Raw genomic sequence first — 23,011 nt, 5'->3', positions numbered from 1 at the left:
AAACTTACCTGTCCAAGAATATATCTGGGAGTGGTGGATAGGTCTGCATGTCAGGCACTCGCTCATGGACAATAACCATTATGAAAGATGTAAATCCAAATACTATGAAAACATATATACAACTCAGTATGGTCTTCCAATACTCTGGGTCCAATCTTCGAATAGAGTGTTTGTTTTTACCATTCACATACTGGTACTGATCAGAATTCAAATCAGTGATGGGTCCATCACAGTCATGTGAAGGCTCCCCATTACAGAGCCACTCTGCACTCTGCAGAGCACTGATTAATGGAGTCATGGGACTCATGGGACTGTCACTGTTGTATCCCATCTCTTCTAAAACATCAATATGTATTTTCTGCAATTTTCGGACTGAGAGCATTAACCTTTTAATGTCCCCTAAGACTTTGATTTCCAGAGGAGGAGATCGGAGATCATATTCAGTCAATGTAAGCAATGTGATTCCATCAAGTCGGTGCTTGTTGCATAAAACATCCACATACTCAAAAAAGCCTTCATCCTTCAGCCAAACAGCTACATGCTTGGTAGTCCAGCGGCGAATGCAGAGTTGATTAGGACCAGCCATTTCTTCTTCAACTGTCTATCAAGGGAAAATAGGAAAATAAACAAAAATTCAACGTGCCCTAACAACTTCTTTGAAGACCAAATACACATAAATACACCAGAAACAGCTATTCATCTACATTGCCGTATTGGCTTCTGGATAAGAAAAAAGAAACAAAATTATTCATTAGTGAGTAGTTTTCAATAGATTAACATTCTAATAAGTTTATGCACATAAATTCAGTAGCAGAGGAAAAGCTAATGACCAAACATTTTTATAAAATGGTTTCTTTGTAATATTTTACAAATGGCTTTGCCATACCATATCAGGCCATAACTTAATTAGAAAAAGCCTACTGGTGAGAAAAATTGAGAATATAACTCAACACTTTCATAAAATGAGATATACAGAAAGATTTGTCATACATGAAAATAAATCAAATTTTAGAAATCTTCACGTTTGAGGAATATCTCTCCTGCCTCCAAATCATGGATCACTGCCTTGTTGTGGAGAAGCAGCTTGAATAACTCAATGGAGCTATGAGTCATGCCATGCAGGGCCACCCAAGACAGACGGTCATAGTGGAGAATTCTGACAAAACATGGTCCACTAGAGGAGGCAATGGCAAACCACTCCAGTATTCTTGCCGTGAGAACCCCATAAGCTGTATAAAAAGGCAAAAAGATATGACACCAAAAGATAAGCCCCCCCCAGCTCAGAAGGAAGAGCAGAAGGCAATTACTAACAGCTCTGAACAGCTGACTCAATGGAAAAGACCCTGATGCTGGGAAAGACTGAAAGCAGAAGCAGAAGGGGGCAGCAGAGGATGCAATGACTGGACGGCATCACTGATTCAATCGGCATGAACTTGGGCAAACTCTGAGAGATGGTGAGAGACAGGGAGGCCTGGTGCGCTACAGTCCATGGGGTCACAAAGAGTTGGACACAACTTGGGAACTGAACAGCAACTGACTCCAAAAAGAAAAAAAAACAAAACACCCCACAAAGGTAGATAGAAAACTAATTTCAGGAACCCCCTTAAGATTGAACATATTTCTATCTACTACACAAACAATTTCTACAATAGATAAAAATCTTTACTAGATATAAATATCTATAAATATCTTAATAGTTCATTTCTTTCTATACCTTGAATATTCCATTACAGAATTTATAAGGAATTTCCTTCTTAAAATATCATTGTGATTTAGTGATAAAACACTTCAATGCCCACAAATTTGAGGGGCCACATTTTATACTGCAATTATAGTATTTCTTTCTTTGTGTGTGTGGCCACACCACACGGCTTGTGGGATCTTAGTTCCCGACCAGGGGCTAAATCTGAGTCCTCAGAATGAAAGTGCTGTGTCCTAACCACTGGACCTCCAAGGAAGTCCCCATACTGCAATTATAGAAAGAATGTACCATTTCAACAAGTACTAATAATGTTTACTACTTTGATCCCACACAGTTCTGCTCGTGTTCTCTTTCCACTTTAAAGTGCTCAGTAGGACTTCCCTGCTGGTCCAGTGGCTACGGCTCTGTGCTCCCGATGCTGGGGGCCTGGGTTCAATCCCTGATCAGGGAACTAGATCCCACATGCTGCAACTAAGACCTGGCACAACCAAATAAATATATTTAAAAAAATAAAATAAAGTGTTCAGTAACTTGAGCCTGTATCAGGCTTCTACATTTTTATCAGATACATGGGAGACAAGGGCTCACATGGAAAAAACCTAGTTCCCTAAAGTACTTTCTCAACAACTAAAGTCAGTGGGTTTTCTGACATTTTCCAGATCACTAAAGACCGTATTTTCTTCTGAGATGATTTTTTAAAAACACAGTAGGTAAACTTTAAAGCATTAAAAAAAGAAGAAGAAAGAATGACACAACAAATACTCACATGCCCACTACCCAGCTTGGGGAAAAAAAAAAAATCAAACAGTTCCAATACATATGTTCCGTTTCTTAGTTTGAATAGTAGTTATAAACTGAAAATTCATCAATCCGTATACTTATGAGCTACACTTTACATGTGTTAAACTTGATTTTAAAAGTTTTAAAAACTAAAACAAAACATCAATACCCTTCTCTCCTCCCAGATGTAGTAACTCCTGGTTTTAGTGCTTATCATTCCCTTATCATCAGCATTTTTGGCTATGAAAACCTTCTATGCTTCCTTATGCGGAGGAAAAGTAAAAAGCTGCTATTTCTGCATTCTTCTGTCCAACACAAACTCTTGCCATGAATACTTATAATTACCTGAAAAAGGCAGATACTCAACTACATAAATGCTTTTTACACCATCAAAAATATTCAGCCAACAAGAAACATGCTCATTAGTTTATATTTTGATTACTACAAAGCAAACCTAGTTTTTGGAAACCTTAAATCAGTGTTTCCAAACAAAGCTTTTAATAGTATAAAGCCACAATAGCTTTCCAGTCTTAATCCTTTTACCTATAATATAGCATCACCACCCCAAAGGACAGGGAATTATGATGTATTCACTTCAACTCATGGAATTTACACACATTGATGTATATAATTTTATATCACTTATTACATATATATATATATAGCTCCATTTTAAATGATTTTGCTATGTTTTAATCCATATAGATAGCCAGATGGCTTCATCCTACATACCACATACATATCTTTTCCCCAAGGTATTCTCTGAATAAATTATTTCAACCCTGAATATCCAACAAGTGCACGCTATGAACTCTGAAACAATTACAATGTAAAAAGTACAAGAGGCTCATCTCATACAAAATAAGGCCAGATTCCTTCTGTCATTTTATTTCTATTTCACTTTCTCATTTTTCTAACAGCTTACCACCAGTGGGTTCCAAGGCACTCCCATCCTTTGAGCCTTATTCTTCAGTAGAGTTTCATTTCATATACTGCTCAAAATGATCTCTCGCGTGTTTTGTTTTTTTTTTCCTGTCTTTTATCACCTCCAATCTGGCTAACAATCTGTTCTTTATATCCTCAATCTAACTAACAAACAGGCTTTGATGCTGGTGTTTCAGCTGCTAGAAAATACGAGTTATCGTACAAGAAAGCTTCCCAGAAGTCTTTGAACATGCTGTGGCAATGCCCTAAAAGCATGACACATTGCACTCTTGTACTTCATCAGGTCAGGGCACGCCCTTTAATTCTATGCTGCTACATACAGTCAGAGCCCCATATTTAGTTAACACTACGAAAACCTGCACTAAAGATGATAAAAGGCTTCAGGACAACATAATATTTTTGTTGTACCAAAGGACCTACAGGGAACAGGAAACTTTTAATGAAGAAAATGACAGCTATAGATTTCATACAAACCTACAGAATGAAGAAATTACTAGTAAACATTTCAGTATACTTTCAGCTTTCATCAATAATTGATATGAATCGACTATCAGTTAAAGGGACTTCTGTTTCTGACCAAGATGCAGTAAGAGAAACCAGATTTACTTTTCCACCTGAAACAGCCAAAATATAGACAAAATATATGGAGAGAAAACCAGTTTCAAGACAGTTGGCACGAGACAACAAGGAGATCGTTGAGAGGAGGAAACAAGGTGAGCCCTACTACCCCTTGCCATGTACGAGCGATGCAGGATATAAACTGGGCGAGGCCCAGCAGGCAACGTGAGTTGTGATGGAAGTGAGAGTCTAGGGAAATCAAGGTGGCTAGTGTACATGGGACAGAATAAAAGAGAGGAGAAAGACAGAACTTATTATAGACTGAATGCTTATATTCCTATATTGAAATTCTGACCCCTAGTGGGATAGTATTAGGAGGTGATTAGGTCATTAAGGCAGAATACTCATGAACAGAATTAATGCCCTTATATACCCCAGAGAGTTCTCTCAGCCCTTCTGCCATGTAAAGACACCGATAAAAGAGACCAACTATGAAGCAGACCTCATAGACACCAAATCTGCTGGCACTTTGATCTTGGATTCCTTGGCCTCCAGATCCATGAGAAATAGATGTGTTAAGGCACTCAGCCTACAGTATTTTTGTTGTAACACTGTACGTAGATGAAGATGGAACTCCAGAGATTTGCAAAGGATCTCCCTTGAACAGGCAGCTGAATGCTGATCAACATTTGTATGTGAGGAAACCAAACAAGACTGAAAAAAGAACCACCCAGAAAGATTAGAGGCAATAATGCCTAGTACTCACACAATATCACTAAAAGCACCTACCGCAAACAACCAGGCTGGAAAAAAAAAAATCTCATGATTCATGGGGCACTGGGCAGAGTACACAGCAAGATCTTTCCATAGTAGAAAGGCAAAATTAACCCTAAAACAGGAGCTCTCAACTGGGGGCAATTGGCAACCCAAAACATTTGGCAATTTCTGGAGATATTTTTGGTTGTCACAGCTAGGGGCTCATCTAAAGACTAGAGACCTAGGGATACTGTTAACACTCTGCAATGCATAGGACAGTCCCTCACAACAAAAAATTAGCGCTGATATGGAGAAATCTGGCCCTAAACCTAAACATGTCTCTGGTTCAGCCAAACATATCTTAAAAGCAGAATCAAAAGGATCAGAGTGTTTTCAAGTAATTTAATTACATCCCTCAACAAAGTGGGAGAATATTAATAGGAATACAAAAGTATTCAGCACCCAACGGGTAAAATCACTATGTCTGGGAACCAATCAAAGATGACCAGGCATGCACAGAAGTAGGAAGACTCACCTACAACATGTAGAAAATCAATTGAAATTGACCCAGAACAGACACAGTTAATAAAATTATCAGACAAGGATGTTAACACAGATATGATAACTGCATTACATACGTTCAAAAAGTGAAATAGAGATATGGACACATAAGATCCAACTCAAACTTCTAGAAATGAAATTGCAAAGATATGTAATAAAAAACACATTGGATGGGATTAATAGCTGATTAGATGCTGCTGAGGCATAGTAAACTTGAAGACATAACAATATGAATTATTCAAAATGAAACACAGGAAAAAGAGAGCTTTTAAAAATGAAGCGAACGTTATTCAGTCTTTAAAAGGAAACTTGAAGACCTTGTGCTAAATGAAATAAGTCAGACACAAAAGGACAAATGTTGTGTGATTCACTTTAGATGACATGCCGAACAAATTCATAGAGACAGAAAGCAGATCGGGGACTGAGCAACAGGAGACAAAGGGATTACTGTTTACTGAAACCTATCTTAGCAAATCAAAGTCAATAATATTTTTAAAGGATTCATATTTTATATATGAAAACATTCACATTTTATGGCAAGACAAGAAAAATTTAAACATAAAATTTAAAAAAAAAATTTTTTTTCTCTGCCCTTTGGCCTCTTCTCCCTTTACCACCAAGAACTGCATATCTGCATTACGCATCAACCAAACCTCCCCCATTGGCAGAAACAGCTGCTTAGCCATAAAGTGCAACATTCTTCTAGCACCAAGAAGACAACTCCTTAAAAGATAACATTCCTTCTTGATCTTGTTAAGGGGCCACAAGACTTTTAGATCTGGAGTATTAACTGTCAATAATATGTCATTTAATGTACAGCCCTCTGTCTCCAAAAAAAAAAAAAAAAAGCCCAGAAAACTTACATAACTATGCCTCCACTTCTAATTGGTAGAACGGCTCTGAAAGCTTTCTGACATGCTGTTCTTGGGTTATAGACTCCAGTCTGGCTCAAATAAAATTTTCCATTTCTATCTTAGATCAACTGATTTTCATTGACATGCATCAATTCTTACCAAATTTTGTCTATAAATTCCATGCAACCCCAATCAAAATCCCAACAGGTTTCTTTGTAGATAGTGATAAACTTATTTCAAAAACTGATATGGAAATGCAAAGGACACAGAATAACCAAAACAAGCTTGAAAAAGAATAAGATTAGATAACTAATTACAAGACTGACTCATTGGAAAGGTCCCTGATGCTGGGAAAGATTGAAGGCAGGAGGAGAAGGGGATGACAGAGGATGAGATGGTTGGATGGCATCACCGACTCAATGGACATGAGTAAACTCCAGGAGTTGGTGATGGACAGAGAAGCCTGGCGAGCTGCAATCTATGGGGTCGCAGAGTCAGACACAAGTGAGCCACTGAACTGAACTGAGGACTGGCATAAAAATAAATCAATGGAATAGAACAGAGAATTGAGAAACAGACCTACATATATATGGATATATAATTTTCTACAGTTAAGCACAGGCAATTCAGTGGAGAAAGAACAGTCTTTTCATCAAATGCTATTAGATCAAATGAATATCCACATGCAGAAACATTAATCCGTACCTCTCACCACATATAAAAATTAACTTCAATGGATTATAGACCTAAGGTAAAATCTAAAACTAGAAAACTTCTAAAAGAAAATAGAGGAGAAAATCTTTCTGAACTTAGGTTAAGAAAATATTTCTTAGCTATGACGACAAAAACAAAACCCATAAGAGAACAAGTTGATAAACTGGACTTTATTTGCCTAGTTAAGTGACTTAAGGACATAATTTTATGGTTTTTAGTCTACAGATTTCTGCATTGTTTTGATCTGCTAAAGTATATACTTCTATAATAAAGACAGAAAAATATATAGAAGAACAATGCATCTGTTGAAGAACACTGAAATTATAATTTCAAAATTACCCCTGCCCCAAGAACTACTGCTTGTAATTTTTAAATTTATCTTTCACACATAGTATTTTCTATAGAGAAAATTTCTACAGAGAAATCATGTCACATGTAATACATTTTTACTTAACACTCTTGCACGAGTCCTGTCTAATGTCATCAAACTGCCCTTTGAAAAGGACACTCCATTATGGCTATACCATAATCTGCTGATTTCCCAATGTTGACGACTGTTCACAACTTTTTTACTATTGCAAATAGTATTGCAGTGTCTTCAGTTAGATTTCTAGAAGTAGAATAACAGAATCAAAAAATTCTGACATGTTATTTGGACACTAACTCCTAGGTAGTCATTAAAGTCTGATCCACATCAAAAAGCACTGCATGCAAAGCATGGTACCTGTCCAAAATGTTAATTGGTACATAGAGGAAAGATCTCAACTTGAGACACAATTTAAAATAAGCTTACTTTGAAATTATGAGCAATTAAGAAATTAGTTATCAAAGGTCAATACAAAGCACGGAGAACACAGTTCACTCATGTAGAATCGTACCAACAACAGGCATTACTCAAACTTAGTTCCAACTCATCTATACATAAAGTATCTGACTGTTCTATAAAGATACCTTATCTTTTGGATGGACTCTGACAAATTTTTGAAACCTATTCAAAAATTCAATTTTCAGCATATCAACTCGTTCATTTACTAGCAAATTTATATTTTTCTCCATATTTAGTTCACATTGATTAGAGATTTCAACAGCTTGACAGTAAGAGTTCATTATTTCCTATGATCTTATCTCCATACTTAACACAATGAAAACAGCTTTCATAAACACAAGAACTTTAAATCTGGTATTTCTTTTTTTTTTTAAAGTCTTAATTAAATTTGTTACAATATTGCTTATGTTTTTGCTTTTTGGCCGTGAGGCATGTGGGATCTTAGCTTCCCAACCAAGGATTAAATCTGCACCCAGTGCATTGGAAGGCAAAGTTTTAACCACTGGACCACTAGGGAAGTCCTCCCAAAATCTGGTATTTCTTAACAGAAGCATAGCTATTCATTAATCAATGAGTGATATGCATTCCACTGGAGTGATAAGCACTAAATTATTATCTTCACAATAATATAAATAACTCAGTTACTAATACTATATTAAAACTGTCAATACTGTGTATTAGGTGTAACAAACCAAGCACAATCAGTCTAGAACTGCAAAAAGAAACAATGTCTATCAACAAACTCTTTCCCTATTCTGCCTCACTAAAGCTATTTACTTTGCCCTACCCCATCTCTGACTGACCAGCTACAGGACAATCTGGCCACTACTGGAAATGATGACTTGAGACAAGGAGTATTACCATCCGTGAATCACCACTGACTCAGTGTCTGTGACAAATACGATGAATTGGCACTCAGCATCCTTTCCAATCTCCTTCCAGTTGTTTTTCGTACTACAGAGGTTAAAAAACTAAAAATTATTCTGCAGGATCCCTTGCCACTAAGGTTCTAAATGGGAATTAAGTTTAGCCAACTATATCCTCTGACATGAGATGTGGAAAAGTGATGTTGAAAGCTGAGCTTTTCTGTACACCAGTGTTGAATCAAATCTCAGAGAAAATTTTGGCTGAAGTAGAAAAGAACAGCTTTATTGCTCTGCCAGGCAAAATGGGAAACAGCAGGCTAATGCCCTCAAAACCATGTGTCCCAACTTGGGGAAGACAGTGAGAAGTTTTACAGTAATTGTCCAAGAGGGTGTGATCAGCTCCTAGACATTCTTCTGATAGGTTGATGGTGAGGTAAGTAGGAGTCAGCAACATCAACCTTCAGGTCCAACTGGTCTGGGGTCTACATGCTTGTGGACAGCATATCATTGTTAATCATTAACTTCTCCCACCTGGAGGGGGTTTCAGTATCTGCAAAATAGCTCAAAGATGATGTTGTGTGTATCCTTTGATAGAGAAACAGGACCTTGCCCCAAGGCTGCTCTGGACTGTTTTTTTCTCCCTGGTCTCCCATCCCTTTCCTAATTAATAACTGCTTGAATCTGCCCACTTGGACTCAGGGAAGGTGATGGAGAATGAATGAAAGCTGTTTCCTATAATCAAAGAAATGCGGGACACAAAAGGGCTTTGTGCCCAGGAACCCCACAGGGCCCCCTGCACGGCATCAAAAGCAGAAAGTGAAGTAGGGGCCAAATTTTTCTGAAGTTTGGTATCCACAAGAAAGATTATGGAAATGTTGGTTGTGTGTGAGTGTGTATGTAATTCTCCAGTTTCCAATCACTCACTTTTTGTCAGGAAGCAGCTGCAGCTATAGAGTAGCAATACTGGCTTTCTAATGCCTTCATCACATATATGATGATATGTTTCTTCTGTGTGTGTTAAACTATACATACCTGAAATTTTATTGTTTCAATCATTTTTAAGTGCACAGCACTTCACTTCTTCAGTGGAATTAAGTACATTTACATTGTTGTTCAATAATTAACCATCATTTATTTTTAAAACTTTTCAATCATGCCAAATGAACATTCCCCATTGTTTCCTCCTGCATGCTCCTGTCAAACACTATTCTACTTTCTGTCTCTATTATTCTAGACACAACCAGTATCCAGAAAAACGTCTACTTCTGTTTTATTGACTACGTCAAAGCCTTTGACTGTATGGATCAAAACAAACTTAAAATTCTTAAATTTTAAGAAAGTTCCTAAAGAGATGGGAATACCAGACGACCTTATCTGCCTCCTGAGAAACCTGTATGCAGGTCAAGAAGTAACAGTTAGAACCGGACATGGAACAATGGACTGGTTCCGAATTGGGGAAGGAGTACATCAAGGCTGTATATTGTCACCCTGCTTATGCAACTTCCATGCAGAGTACATCATGTGAAATGCCGGGCTGGATGAAGCGCAAGCTGGAATCAAGATTGCTGGAAGAAATATCAATAACCTCAGATATGCAGATGACACCACCCTTATGGCAGAAAGTGAAGGACTAAAGAGCCTCTTGATGAAAGTGAAAGAGGAGAGCGAAAAAGTTGGCTTAAAGCTCAACACTCAGAAAACTAAGATCATGGCATCCAGGCCCATCACTTCATGGCAAATAGATGGGGAAACAATGGAAACAGTGACAGACTTTATTTTTGGGGGCTCCAAAATCACTGCAGATGGTGACTGCAGCCTTGAAATTAAAAGACTCTTGCTCCTTGAAAGAAAAGGTACAATAAACCTGGACAGCATATTAAAAAGCAGAGACATTACTTTACCAACAAAGGTCCATCTAGTCAAAGCTATGGTTTTTCCAGTAGTCATGTATGGATGTGAGAATTATACTGTAAAGAAAGCTGAGCACTGAAGAATTGATGCTTTTGATGTTAGGAGAAGACTCTTGAGAGTCCCTTGGACTGCAAGGAGGTCAAACCAATCCATTCTAAAGGAAATTAGTCCTGAACATTTTTTGGAAGGATGGATGCTGAAGCTGAAGCTCCAATACTTTGGCCACCTGATGCGAAGAACTGACTTATTGGAAAAGACCCTGATGCTGGGAAAGATTGAAGGCGGGAGGAGAAGGGGACAACAGAGGATGAGATGGTTGGATGGCATCACCAACTCGATGGACATGAGTTTGAGCAAGCTCCAGGAGTTGGTGGATGGACAGGGAAGCCTGACATGCTACAGTTCATGGGGTTGCAAAGAGTCGGACATGACTAAGCAACTGAACTGCACTGAACTGCAACACAACCAGTGGAATCCTACCATGTTTGTCCTTTCATGTCTGCCTTATTCTCCTTTGCATAATATCTTTAAGGTTCACCATGTTTTAGCATATGTCAGAAACTTTCTTATTTTTAAGGCTAAATAATATTCCATTGTATGTATATACAATGTTTTGTTTATTCATTCATCCATCAGTGGACACTTGGGTTGCTTTTAGCTCTTGGCTATTGTGAATAATGCTGCTATGGACGTGGGTATTATACAAATATCTGTTCAAGTTTTGCTTTCACTTCTTTTGAGTATATATCCAGACATGGAATTGCTGGGTCATTTGATTGTTTAATTTTTTCAGGAATCATCATACCATTTTCAAAGCAGTTGCATCATTTTACATTCTCAAGAGCAACACACAAGTGTTTTAATTTTCCACATCCCTTACTAACACTTGCTTTTTTTTGATTTTTGGTTTTAATAATGGTCCTGCTAATGGGTATGAAGTGGTATCTCACTGTAGTTTTGATTTGATTCCCATTAATGACTAGTGATGTTATGCATCTTTTTATCTGCTTTCTGGGCATTTGTATATATTCTTTAGAGAAATGTCTATTCAATTCTCTTGCTCATTTTTGAATTGGTCTGTTATGGCTGTTGTTCAAATGGTGTGTTCTTAAACTAACAGCTCCATACTGGCCTTCTGATACCCTAATAATTTACCTTTGCTAACTGTGGCAAAGGTAGCACTCCTCTAGCAGGCTTGTTCAAATTTTGTTCTAGAAGTCATTCCTGGACTTCCCTGGTGGTCCAGTGGCTAAGACTCTACACTCCCAATGTAGCGGTCCAGGTTCGATCCCAAGTCAGGGAACTAGATCCCACAAGCAACAACTAAAGAGCTTGCATGCCACAACTAAAAGATCCTACATTTCGCAATTACGATCTGGCACAGACAAAATGAAAAACAAAAGAAAACAACAGAAGTCATTCTTAGCAGCCCAGTCCACAGGCTAGAGTAGTTTGTCTCTTGTAATTGAACCCTGACTGAATATAACCATTTTACCCCTTCAGTCTTTCACGTTGTCATCTTTCAAAGCAAGTAAAGTACCCAAAGTTAAAGGCTTCAAACTAACTCATAAGTTCCACAATCTGGTAAAATTCTAGGTAAGGCAAACAACTTTATGCTGTTTCCTTGAATTTCCTGGTAAATTAATTAAGAAGGATATGGTTTTATCTATTCTTCTTATTAAATTTATATACCATTATCTTTGGGATGAATGACATGTTTTATTACAATAGGCTATTCAATGATCTTTTCCTCAACCAAGAACACTGTGTCAGTAGAAAAGGACTTAGTAATAAAATGTCCCATTAAAAATGTAAATAAAGCAAATATTCAGATCTGGCCATTTCATCTATTAGTTAGGTTCAACAATATCAAGAATAAGAAAATACACAAATACCACAGTAAAAATTAAAGAAAGGGGGAGAAAAAGGAAAATAAGAATGTATTTAGTAAACTAAATATCTAAATATCTAATACCTAGGACAGCAAGAAAGTTTAGTGGGTTTTTGTTAGGTAATTTTTGTTTTATTTTTACAGAAGATAGCATGAATTACTAAGAACACTACTAAGGTCTGTGTGATTAGTGCATAATAGGTCCTCAATAAGCATTATTAAATGAATGTGCAAAAAAGTAGCAGTAATCAAAATAACTGAACTCAATTCCCAAAGCCTTTTTGAACAAGATCATTTAAAAAAATAAAACAAAATCCTGCCTTTAGATTGGTTATTTCATTGTTAAAAGTATATACTCTTAAAAAGATTTAAAATTTTCCTTTGATTTATGCCTATTTTTAATTACAAAATTTTATTACAAATTCTTCATGACTTCAGAATAGTTTTAAATCAAGAAATTTAGAATGTCTAATTCCCAAGAGACAACCCCTGGTCACTAACTTGGTAAATTCACAAGGAACCAGGATCTGGTATTCAGTCTTGAAGCTTCAAAATCTGACCTTGTCAGTACCTCTAAAGTTCATCAAAACCAAGGGAGACTAACAGCAAAATCACCAGAATGCCGACACTAGACAAGTGTCTAGAGCGAATGCTCAAACACCTTGTCTCAGACAAAACCTTATAATTTGGATATATCTAGAAGGCTGATTTAGTAAGCAGAATGTTACTTGTAGAGTAAGTAATCAGAACAAGGAAAAACAGACGCTATTAAGAAAAATTTAATCCAGACTCTTACGAGACCTAAAGTACCATCTGTGCCACATAGACACCTATGTAGAAAAGGCTGTTTCCATCTCCCAGTTTGTTTGTCTCTCTTCTACACAGTGCAGGATATAAAAAGCCAATTCTCTCTGACTCGTCCTCTGCCTATGCTCTAAGTAAACTATATACATGATGGCTTTCAACCCTGGCTATATATGAGAATAATCTAAATTTTAAAAACATGTCTGTACCAACAATCCCCATGCCCCACTACAGGACAATTGAGTCGAAATCTCTCAAGATAGATGAGCTTTACACCTATACATTTTTAAAAGTTCTCCAAGTGATTCTGATATGTACCAAGAGTTTCAAAGTACTGCATTACATCGCTCAGTCTGATTCTGTCTGTTCTTCTACTTCTGGCTTGTCTGGCTTGGATAACTAATCTTTGAGGTGACTGTGCACACATCTTATTTGACCTATTATACACTGGCTGATTTTCTGTTGAGTTGTTGTCTCTCTTATAACCTATATGACACAACTGAATAAAATATAAACATACACACAAGCTTCCCTGGTAGCTGAGCCGATAAAGAATCCGCCTGCAATGTGGGAGACCTGGGTTCAATCCCTGGATTGGGAAGAACCCCTGGAGGAAGACATGGCAACCCATTCCAGTATTCTTGCCTAGAGAATCCGCCTGCAATGTGGGAGACCTGGGTTCAATCCCTGGATTGGGAAGAACCCCTGGAGGAAGACATGGCAACCCACTCCAGTATTCTTGCCTAGAGAATCCCCCTGGACAGAGGAGCCTGGCGGGCTGTGATGCAGTCCATGGGGCTGCAAAGAGTCGGACACGACTGAGTGACTAAGCACAGCACAGCATGATGAGCACAATGAGGCATCCAACCAGTGGTCCAGGGATATGGTGGGCAAGATATTCAGGTACAAGGTATTTGACATCTGTAGTGTTAATCCTTAAAAAATAACATGCCCACCTTCCGCTCTGTCAAAAATCTGCACATAACCTCTAGCCAGCCCTCCAAATGGGCAGTTCCTTCATACCCATGGTTCTGCATCCAGGGATTTGACCAACTGCAGATCGTGTAGTACTGCAGTTATTTACTACTGAAAAAAATCCACAAAGAAGTGTCCCTATACAATTCAAACCCTTGTTGCTCAAGGGTCAACTATATACCCTAACTCATTCCCTTTAATTCCAAACTCTGTTCAGTGCATTTTCAGGAAGTAGTAACATACCTGTTAAATAGATCAGCTAACATCTAAGGCAGTTACAAAGTGCCAGCATGTTCTAAATATTTTACTAATATGCTCAAATAACCCTCTGAACAACCATATAGATAGATATTATCTTTCTCATTTTACAGATAACTGAAACAGACAAACTTGTACTAGTAACCAGTACAAACAAGACTCCAACCTAGACAATCTGATTTCAAAGTCCGTCTGCTTATTCATTACACCACACCATCTCACATGAGCTAAGGGTGCATGTACTTCTGTAGAGCCTGATGCTTATAAATATTGAATGTTTTCTAGTTACCAGCAGAAGAATTTATCAAAGGTCTTCAATTACGTCAAAGATTACATTAATGAGGCACTTCCTTGGCAGTCCAGTGGTTAATACTCTGCCTTCCAACAACTCAGGGGATGCAGGTTCTATACCTGGTCAGCGAGCTAAGATCCCACAGGCCTCATGGCCAAAAAACCAAAACAGAAACAGAAGCGATTTTGTAAAAAATTTAATAAAGACTTTAAAAATGGCCCACATTAAAAAAAAAAAATCAAAAAAACAACTACAGTAATGAGACTGCCTAACAATGAAGGCTTTCTGAATCACAAATTTTGCACTGTTTACTCACAAACATTTACTGCCGGCTGTACCGAGATGTCAGATAGGACAGCACTGGGGACACAGTCTTAAGATGACCTCTTGTTACATTTGTTCATCAACTGGGTATTCACTGTGCATATATTATCTGAAGGCATACTAGGCAATGTGGCATTTACCTAGATAGATCTGAAGCAGATTGTACCCTCAAAGATTTTACCGGTGGGTATTGAAGAAAGTCATTTCTTAAAAAGATAAAAGGAATTACAGCTGCTAGTTCTTTATATCTATTATCTCATTTAACCTTCTGAAGAATGCTAATAAAGTGGTTACTTATGTAACTTGCTAAAAATAAAAAAGAGAATTGGAAAGAGGTTATTTCCTGTTGGTGAGATCACAGAAGAGTTCTTGGAAGTAACATCTGAGCTGAGACTTTAAAAACTGGATAATGGAGAACCACTAGAGATTGCTGAAAAAGAGGGTGAGATAATCAGAGTGTGCTTTAGAAAGAATACTTGTCAGAAGAGTGTAAAATGATTATGAGGGTTGAAGTTAGGATGAAAAGAAACAAAAACGAGCAAAAGACATGAAAAGGCATGTTATTAAAGAGGATATATGAATGGCAGATAAGCACATGAAAAGATGTTCAGCATCACTAGCTACTGGGGAAATGAAAATTAAGACTATGATAAGATATCAATATACACCTACTAGAATAGCTAAAATAAATTTTGACGAAAGGAAATTCTGGCAGGAATACAGAGAAACTGGATCTCTCATGCCCTGCTGGTGACAAAGTAAAATTATATAGCCATGCTGGAAAATAGTTAGGCAATTTCTTAAAGAGCTGAACATAAATTTATCATATGTCCTAGCAAATCCTGGGCACTTATCCCAGACAAATGAAAACTTATGTCCACACAAAAACCTATACACAAGTGTCCCTAGCTTCATTACTTGTAATTGCTGAGACATATAAAAACAAAATACACTACAATATATGAATAGTTAAACTGTTATGCATCCATACTATGGAAAACATGGCAATAAAACCTTGGATACACACACTAGAAGGGGTCTCAAGGGCATCATGCTGAGCGAGAAAAGTAAATCTTTTTTTTTTTTTTTGAGAAAAGTAAATCTTAAAACCTCACATTCTGTATGATTTCATTTGTCCTCAAAATGACAAAATTATACTCGTATAAAACAGTACAGAGGTTAAATGTTACCTGTCAGAGGTTAGAGAGAGTTTGTTGAGGGAGCTAACCCAAGGAAGATCTTCACAGTGATGAAATATTTCCATATCTTGAGTAGATTAATGGTTATAGAAATCTGCTCAGGATAAAATGATATACATATACACACACTGAGTCAATGTCAATTTCCTAGTCTTAATATGGTGCTATAATTATGCAAGATGTGACCACTGAAAGTACACGGGATCATTCTGTACTGTTTACAGCCTCCTATGAGTCTATAATTATTTCAAAATTAAAATTTTTTTTAAATTTTAAAGGAGAAAGTGTTCTAAAAAGGCGCACACAGCACTTGTAATATATGTATATATTTAAAAATAAATAAAATACCAAGCTATCAATAGTTACTCCTTCAGTGGACTCTTTCTCTATATCAAATATTTCTAAAATTTCTAAATTTTATACAATAAGCATGTTGCAATACTTGATAATCGGGGGAAAAGTTCTTTTAAGAAAATAAAAACAATATCATTTCTCATTTGTTTGAAGCATATCACACAAACAGATATGACTTGAAAATTTTAGAAAATAAATTCAACTCAATTATTAACGCAACCAAACACACACATACTAAATAAAAGAAATAGCAAAAAGACCAAGATAATAAGAGAAGATCTGACTACAAACCCAGCTCCATTATCCATTAACAGTGTGACTTTGGAAGATGACTGAACCTTTGTATTACAACAGATCAAAAGATTTCAAAAAGAATAATCAGAAATATTAAAATCATGTTTTGTGAGTCAGGATGAAAGAATTCTTACAATGTTAGAATTGGAAGTGACCTGCAAGATCTAGTACAATTTCTTAATTTACAGCTAAAGAAACCAGAGCTATAGAGAGTTAAATATCTCAGACAGCTATTCCACCATAGAATCTGATATAAAAACCACAAAGCATAGTAGTTAAGAGTAGGGGCTCTTGGGAGTTTCCTGGGTCTACTGGTTAAGACTCCAGGCTTTCACTACTGTGGCCCAGGATCAGTCCCTGGTCAGGTAAGTGGGATCCTTTTTTTTCCCCCGAAAAGAATAAAATGTACTGGCTCTGGAATCAAACTGCCTGGGTTCAAACTGTGGATTTACCATTCACAAGCTATAAGCTATGTGATCTTTCAGAAGTTACTTAACATTTTTGGAAGTCACTATTTTCATATGTAAAATGAGAATACTAGTTCTTTACTCCACAGGCTTGTTGTAAAGAATACAAGGACTAATACAAGTAATGCAATTGTAGTAATATGTGACAAAGAGAAATTCTCAGTAAATGTAAGCTGGTATTGCCCCCATCAACTCTGCTGTTTGCTGGTGTTGCCCTAGACCTGAAATTAAATCATTAGGATTTAATCAAATTTAATAAAATTAAAAATCAGTCATCTATCAACTAATGATCAAACCCACTCTTAACTCTTTAAATCTTTTTGTTAATGCAAAATCTTGAAATCTTTTGTTAATACAAAAGAAATGAGTATTTGAAAACAAGCCTTAAAATTTTATAAAGGTTTTACTCAAGGTAGAATTATCTTTAAGGGAAACAATAATGCAATTAAGTAACAAAAACTAAAAAACAAAGTAACAATACAATAGTGATTCCAGTTAACCAATGCAGAATTCTATATGTCAACATGAGTTTCTCATACATTTATTTCATATCAGATTTAACCAAACAAAAATATTTCAACAAGAACATACCACTCACCAACATATTTTAAAAGTATGTCATAGGTTGATGTAATTGATTATTGCTGATACCAAGAGAACTTCTATACTATGACAATTTGGTAATTCACTGGGAAAATTTCCTAAAGTGACAGGCACCAATAAGTGGAAAGACACACACCACTCCCCTGGTCTTAATTACACAAACACACAAGAGACCTAAATGGCTTCTGATTTATCGTTATGTAGTTTTTTAGATATAATGAAGACATTATCAACAAAATAAAACCTTTACTTGTCATGTGTTTTACAGAAACAAAGTCTTTGCTCAGATGGTGATTGTAGTGTTTTAAATATACCGAATTTTTCTTACAGAATGAAACAATGCCATCTGAAGTTACATGGGCAGACCTAGATATTATTATACCAAAGTAAGTCAGAAAGATAAATGTAACATAAAATATATGTAACATAAAATATGAAACAAATGAACTTGATCTACAAAACAGAAACAGAGTCACAGACATAGAGAACAGACTTGTGGTTGCTGAGGTAGAGGGGGGAGCAGTGGACTGGGAGTTTGGAAACAGCTGACAATTGCATATAGAATGGATAAACAAAAAGGTCCTACTGTATAGTATAGGAAACTATATTCAATATCCTGTAATAAACCATGATGGAATATATAAATATATAAATAAAGAAGAAGGTTGGGTTTTTCTTGGAGTTTCACTAGATTGTGTGTGTGTATACAAACACTGAAGTACAGCTGCCTGAAATAACTGTCCCCTTTAAATATCATACACTGTCTTCAAAAACCACACATTTAAATGTCCCTAAAGGAATTTAGAACAACTGATGAAATTTGGTTCATAAATATATGTGCTGTTTTAGGAAGTTATTCCTGATTTGGGATCCAGTAAATTTTTTAAAAAATTACCATTTCCAAGTGATGTATAAAATCTAAGAAATAATACCCATATATCAAGACAAAAAATGAGGAAGAGATTTTTTTTTTTAATTTTATGAAGTTAATGTTAATCTATTCTCCTTAAAGCTATTATACATTACAGTTGCACCCACACTAAAATAAGCTTAAATCCAACTTTATCTAATAAAGTTTATTTAATATGCATAATAAAGACAAATTATACCAGTGTGCAGATCCATAAACCAGAGCATAAATGTAACTTTTATGCTGCTGCTGCTGCTGCTAAGTCGCTTCAGTCTTGTCCGACCCTGTGCGACCCCATAGATAGCAATTTTTATGAAAGCAAACCAAAATGTAAGAGGACAAGATTTACTTTGGTCATTTAGCTCTCAGTTTATAATATTTGGGACTATGCAGCTTTTCAAAAATCCCATTAAAAATTTTTAATCGACGCGGCCTCCGGCTCTGGGGCTGTGAGGAACTCGGATACACTTTGACTCACGTGTCCCGCTTCTTCCCTGATTCTTTCAACTCTCATTTAGAAATGATTGCACATCAATCGTATATCCTGACAGTAAAAAAAAAAAAAAGATGGATGGAGCCCGCAGGATGCAAAAAGCCCAGGCTCAGTGGGTGTTACCACATTTCTTCACCTCTGCCCTGACCCTCTGGCTGGAGGCCTCAGCGTTGTTAGTAGGAATGATATCTCCGAATGGAACTACGTACACACACTCTTGCCTGTTACCGGTTTGGGGTCTGGAATAATCGAATAAAGATTAGCCCTAGTCCAGGGTGCCAGTGTAGGAAAAAAAAAAAAAAAATTTTAATCCTAAATTAAAAGCTTTTCATTGAGCAAACAAAAAACTATTATTTTCTCTTTACAGTTATCAAAAGATAGTTTGTTTCTTAGTAAGCACCATTTCCAAGTATCTATGAATCTGCTATAATTACAAAACAGTTTCAAAGAGCCAGAACCACTTACTACCATTTTTGAAACACTAGCAGTAAATTTTTAAAATGTATTTATTCTTAAATGGAGGATAATTGCTTTACAATGTTGTGCTGGTTTCTGCCCTGCATCAACATGAATCAGCCACGGGGGTACATACGTCCTCTCCCTCGTGGACCTCCTTCCCCCTCTCACCCCCTACACTGTCACACAGCACTGAATTTGAGCTCTCTGCGTCATACAACATATTCCCGCTGGCTATCTATTTTACATACGGTAATATTTATGTCTCAGTGCTACTCTCCCAATTTCTCTCCTCTCCCCACTGTGTCCACAAGTCTGTTCTCTAATGTTTATGCTTCCACTGCTGCCCTGCATAGGTTCATCAGTGCCACCTTTCCCGATTCCACATATACACATTGATATATGATAATTGTTTTTCTCTTTCTGATTTACTTCACTCTGTACTAGCAGTGATTTTTTTTTTTACCCTTCTGCTATATCCCACTCCTCGGCAGTAGAATCCGGGGCAGCACATTTGAAATACATTAAATTGCCTCTTCAGTTACATTATCACTCTCTTGGCTGCACTTCAGCCCCAGACCATACACTGCTACCTATCGTTATTAAAAAAGTTGTCAGAACACAAAAGTTTTCTGACTCCAACGTGCATTTGAATTAAGACTATTCCACTATTAGGTTGCACCTAATTCTATATCACAGTCAGAACTATCTCAGTTCAATGAATAAGAATCTTATACACAACACTGTGTGCGTTACATCCTCAGTTATAGTAAAAGTTTTTACACAACGGCTAAAATTTACTGGTAAATTTGATGAAGAATACTTAACCTGGCTGCATGCCAGAGCACACCAGTAAAGAAGTATATAAAATTCAAATTCTTATTCTAGTCACTAAAATAATATTCGGGCAGGCTAGTAGTGTTTGACAGACTGGTAAAGATCTTTATTTTAAAATATGCTATACCTCTAAATCAAATCAGCATAATGGAAAATGAAAAACTGCCTCAAGACTTCACGCTCCATTACAATACTGTGCAAATACAATGGATTTTGCTCCAAAATTTAATGTATGATTCTGGGAATCTTTGACTTTCATACCAATTTGCATTGATGAAACTAACATCAATTTAATTTAGTCTCAAAGTTCCACACTAAAACCAGCTTGCAGGCATCTCCAGAAACTCAGTAACACAGTTTAACTTACAGGGAGAACCTAAATTCATGGTTCTCACTCCCTACTAGAATTTCTTACCTATCAAGAACTTTAAGAGAACAGAAAAAGGGTCAAGATAATAGACATATTACCACCTCTCTTGTCTCAGCCACAATTCAAAAGCTATACAAAACACATACTATTCAAGACAAATATAAAAATAGGTTTCTGCCTCCACAATATTCTTCTAAGGTACATATCATAAAGCACTTTTTAATGGTGAAACTCTATGCTGAAACTACTATGACCAAGTTTTCCTAGTTTCTACTATCCTAAGCAAAAGCCAAGATACACTTATATTAGGTTACATTCTGTAGTGAGGTGATTTTATTACTAATAGGGTGCAGAATTTAGTGAAGTAACAAAACATTTCAAATATAGAAGCCTGAAGTCAGGGAGATTAAGATCCACTGATGATGGTGCTATGTGTATGGGAGGAGAGGGTACAGGTACGTCACAAATCTATATCCACATATGCAGATGGTAAATTACCAGACAATGAAAAAGGCACCATATAAACACTGAAATGTTCTCAAAGGGTGCCTAAGTTAACCTCCTGATTTCTCAAAGCCAAGAGAAGCACAAACACATAAATAAGAATCACTGTCATGAATAATGGCCATGCTAAATACATCCTACTATTAACACCATAGTATTGCATCAGGCCTAAGAGGTAAGAATTTTGAAAGAATAACTAGTTAATATGGTCGCTGTTACAAGACAAAATAATAATATTCATTAGAACATCTGTGATTCAACAGTTTCCCCAAAACAATATTCAAATTTCAATTCTAAGAAAAGTCATGAAAATGTCTCTAAATCATCTATGGCAAAATTTTGAAAAAGCACTGAGGATCTAGTGATTAACAAAATAAAAATGCTTACGAGGAACTGCGCAGTGTGAAGAGTCTTCGCAGAATGGCCAAGATGCTACTGAAATAAAAAATGATTATCTAAATATATCTGCATGTTCTGCCACTGCAGTCATAATGGCTTATTTGGGAGTAATACATGCTGCCTTGCCTAAGAGAAACTGCTCTACCATAAAAATGATTTTATTCACAACTAAGTGGCTGTGAAAACTGTCAAAGCTAATCAAAGACAAAATAACTATTAGGCACGCTAATATATTAACTGTACAACTTCATCTCAAAGTTCCTTTCTTTAATTCTGCATTAACATTAAGATGTAATCTTAATAGAGTTATACTTCAGTTCAGTGCAGCAAATTTTTACATGCCAAGACTTTTATTTAGAGCAAAGTATGAAGACAAGATCTCTAGAGAATCTCAGTTTAGTGAGGGTAAACAAACATAAATAAACAACAGTATATATACTTTCTCAATTGTATTAATTTAAAGAAAAAGGAGCTAATGTTTTAACAATAGCTAAAAGCAAGGCTAAGAATTCATCTCTTCTTTGAAGAAATAATTATCAGTCCACTGAGCATGTGAAGATATGACATATAGTGTATACACATAAACTAATTTAGTAACTAGCTGCAATAAGTAAATTATCATCTCATTAAGATTAAACTGTTAAGGACTAGTTGGCTCTTATCTCGCAGGTGATTCCTTTCATTCTGTCTTTTTTTTTTTTTTTTTAAATAAATACTTTCACACCTGGAGATCTTCACCTTTCTCTAAGTTCTTCTACCTAGATTCTTCAGCCTGGACTTTTCCTAGCATCTAGCATCTAGCTCTTAGGCTTTTTCCCATCTTCTTCAACTCAACAACATGAGTGTGGATCCAGCTTGTCCCCAAAGCCTGCTTGGCCCCGAAGCATCCAACTCTAGGGAATCTTCACCCATGCCTGAAGAAAGTTACGCATCCTTGCAAACGTCATCTGCTGACACCCTCGACACAGACACTGTCTCTCCTCTTCCTTCCTCCATGGACTTGCTTATTCAGGACAGTCCTGATTCTTCCACAAGCCCCAGAGTGAAACCACTGCCTCCGTCTGCGGAGGAGAGCACAGAGAAGGAAGACAACGTCCCGGTCAAGAAA

The 23,011-nt window shown here is 36.6% G+C and overlaps 1 protein-coding gene across 5 annotated transcripts in view; it reads right to left on the bottom strand.

The window, feature by feature from the left end:
- SAMD8 (sterile alpha motif domain containing 8) overlaps window positions 1–23,011 on the bottom strand; it is a 51,307-nt gene that overhangs the window by 23,681 nt on the left and 4,615 nt on the right. For 3 of the 5 annotated variants that reach the window (XM_043925717.1, XM_043925715.1, XM_043925714.1), the window contains exon 2: window positions 9–601. In XM_043925717.1, the coding sequence (XP_043781652.1) occupies window positions 9–586 (578 nt within the window). In that variant the 5' untranslated portion in view covers window positions 587–601. Of the gene's footprint in view, window positions 1–8; window positions 602–21,891; window positions 21,940–21,989; window positions 22,965–23,011 lie in introns of those variants that run through there. The other 2 variants (XM_043925716.1, XM_043925718.1) reach the window with 2 other exon arrangements.

Source organism: Cervus elaphus, chromosome 15 (genome assembly GCF_910594005.1).
Source record: "Cervus elaphus chromosome 15, mCerEla1.1, whole genome shotgun sequence".
NCBI lineage: Eukaryota > Metazoa > Chordata > Mammalia > Artiodactyla > Cervidae > Cervus > Cervus elaphus.
The sequence above is the reverse complement of the archived record's forward strand: the minus strand, read 5'-3'. Positions and strand labels throughout refer to the sequence as shown.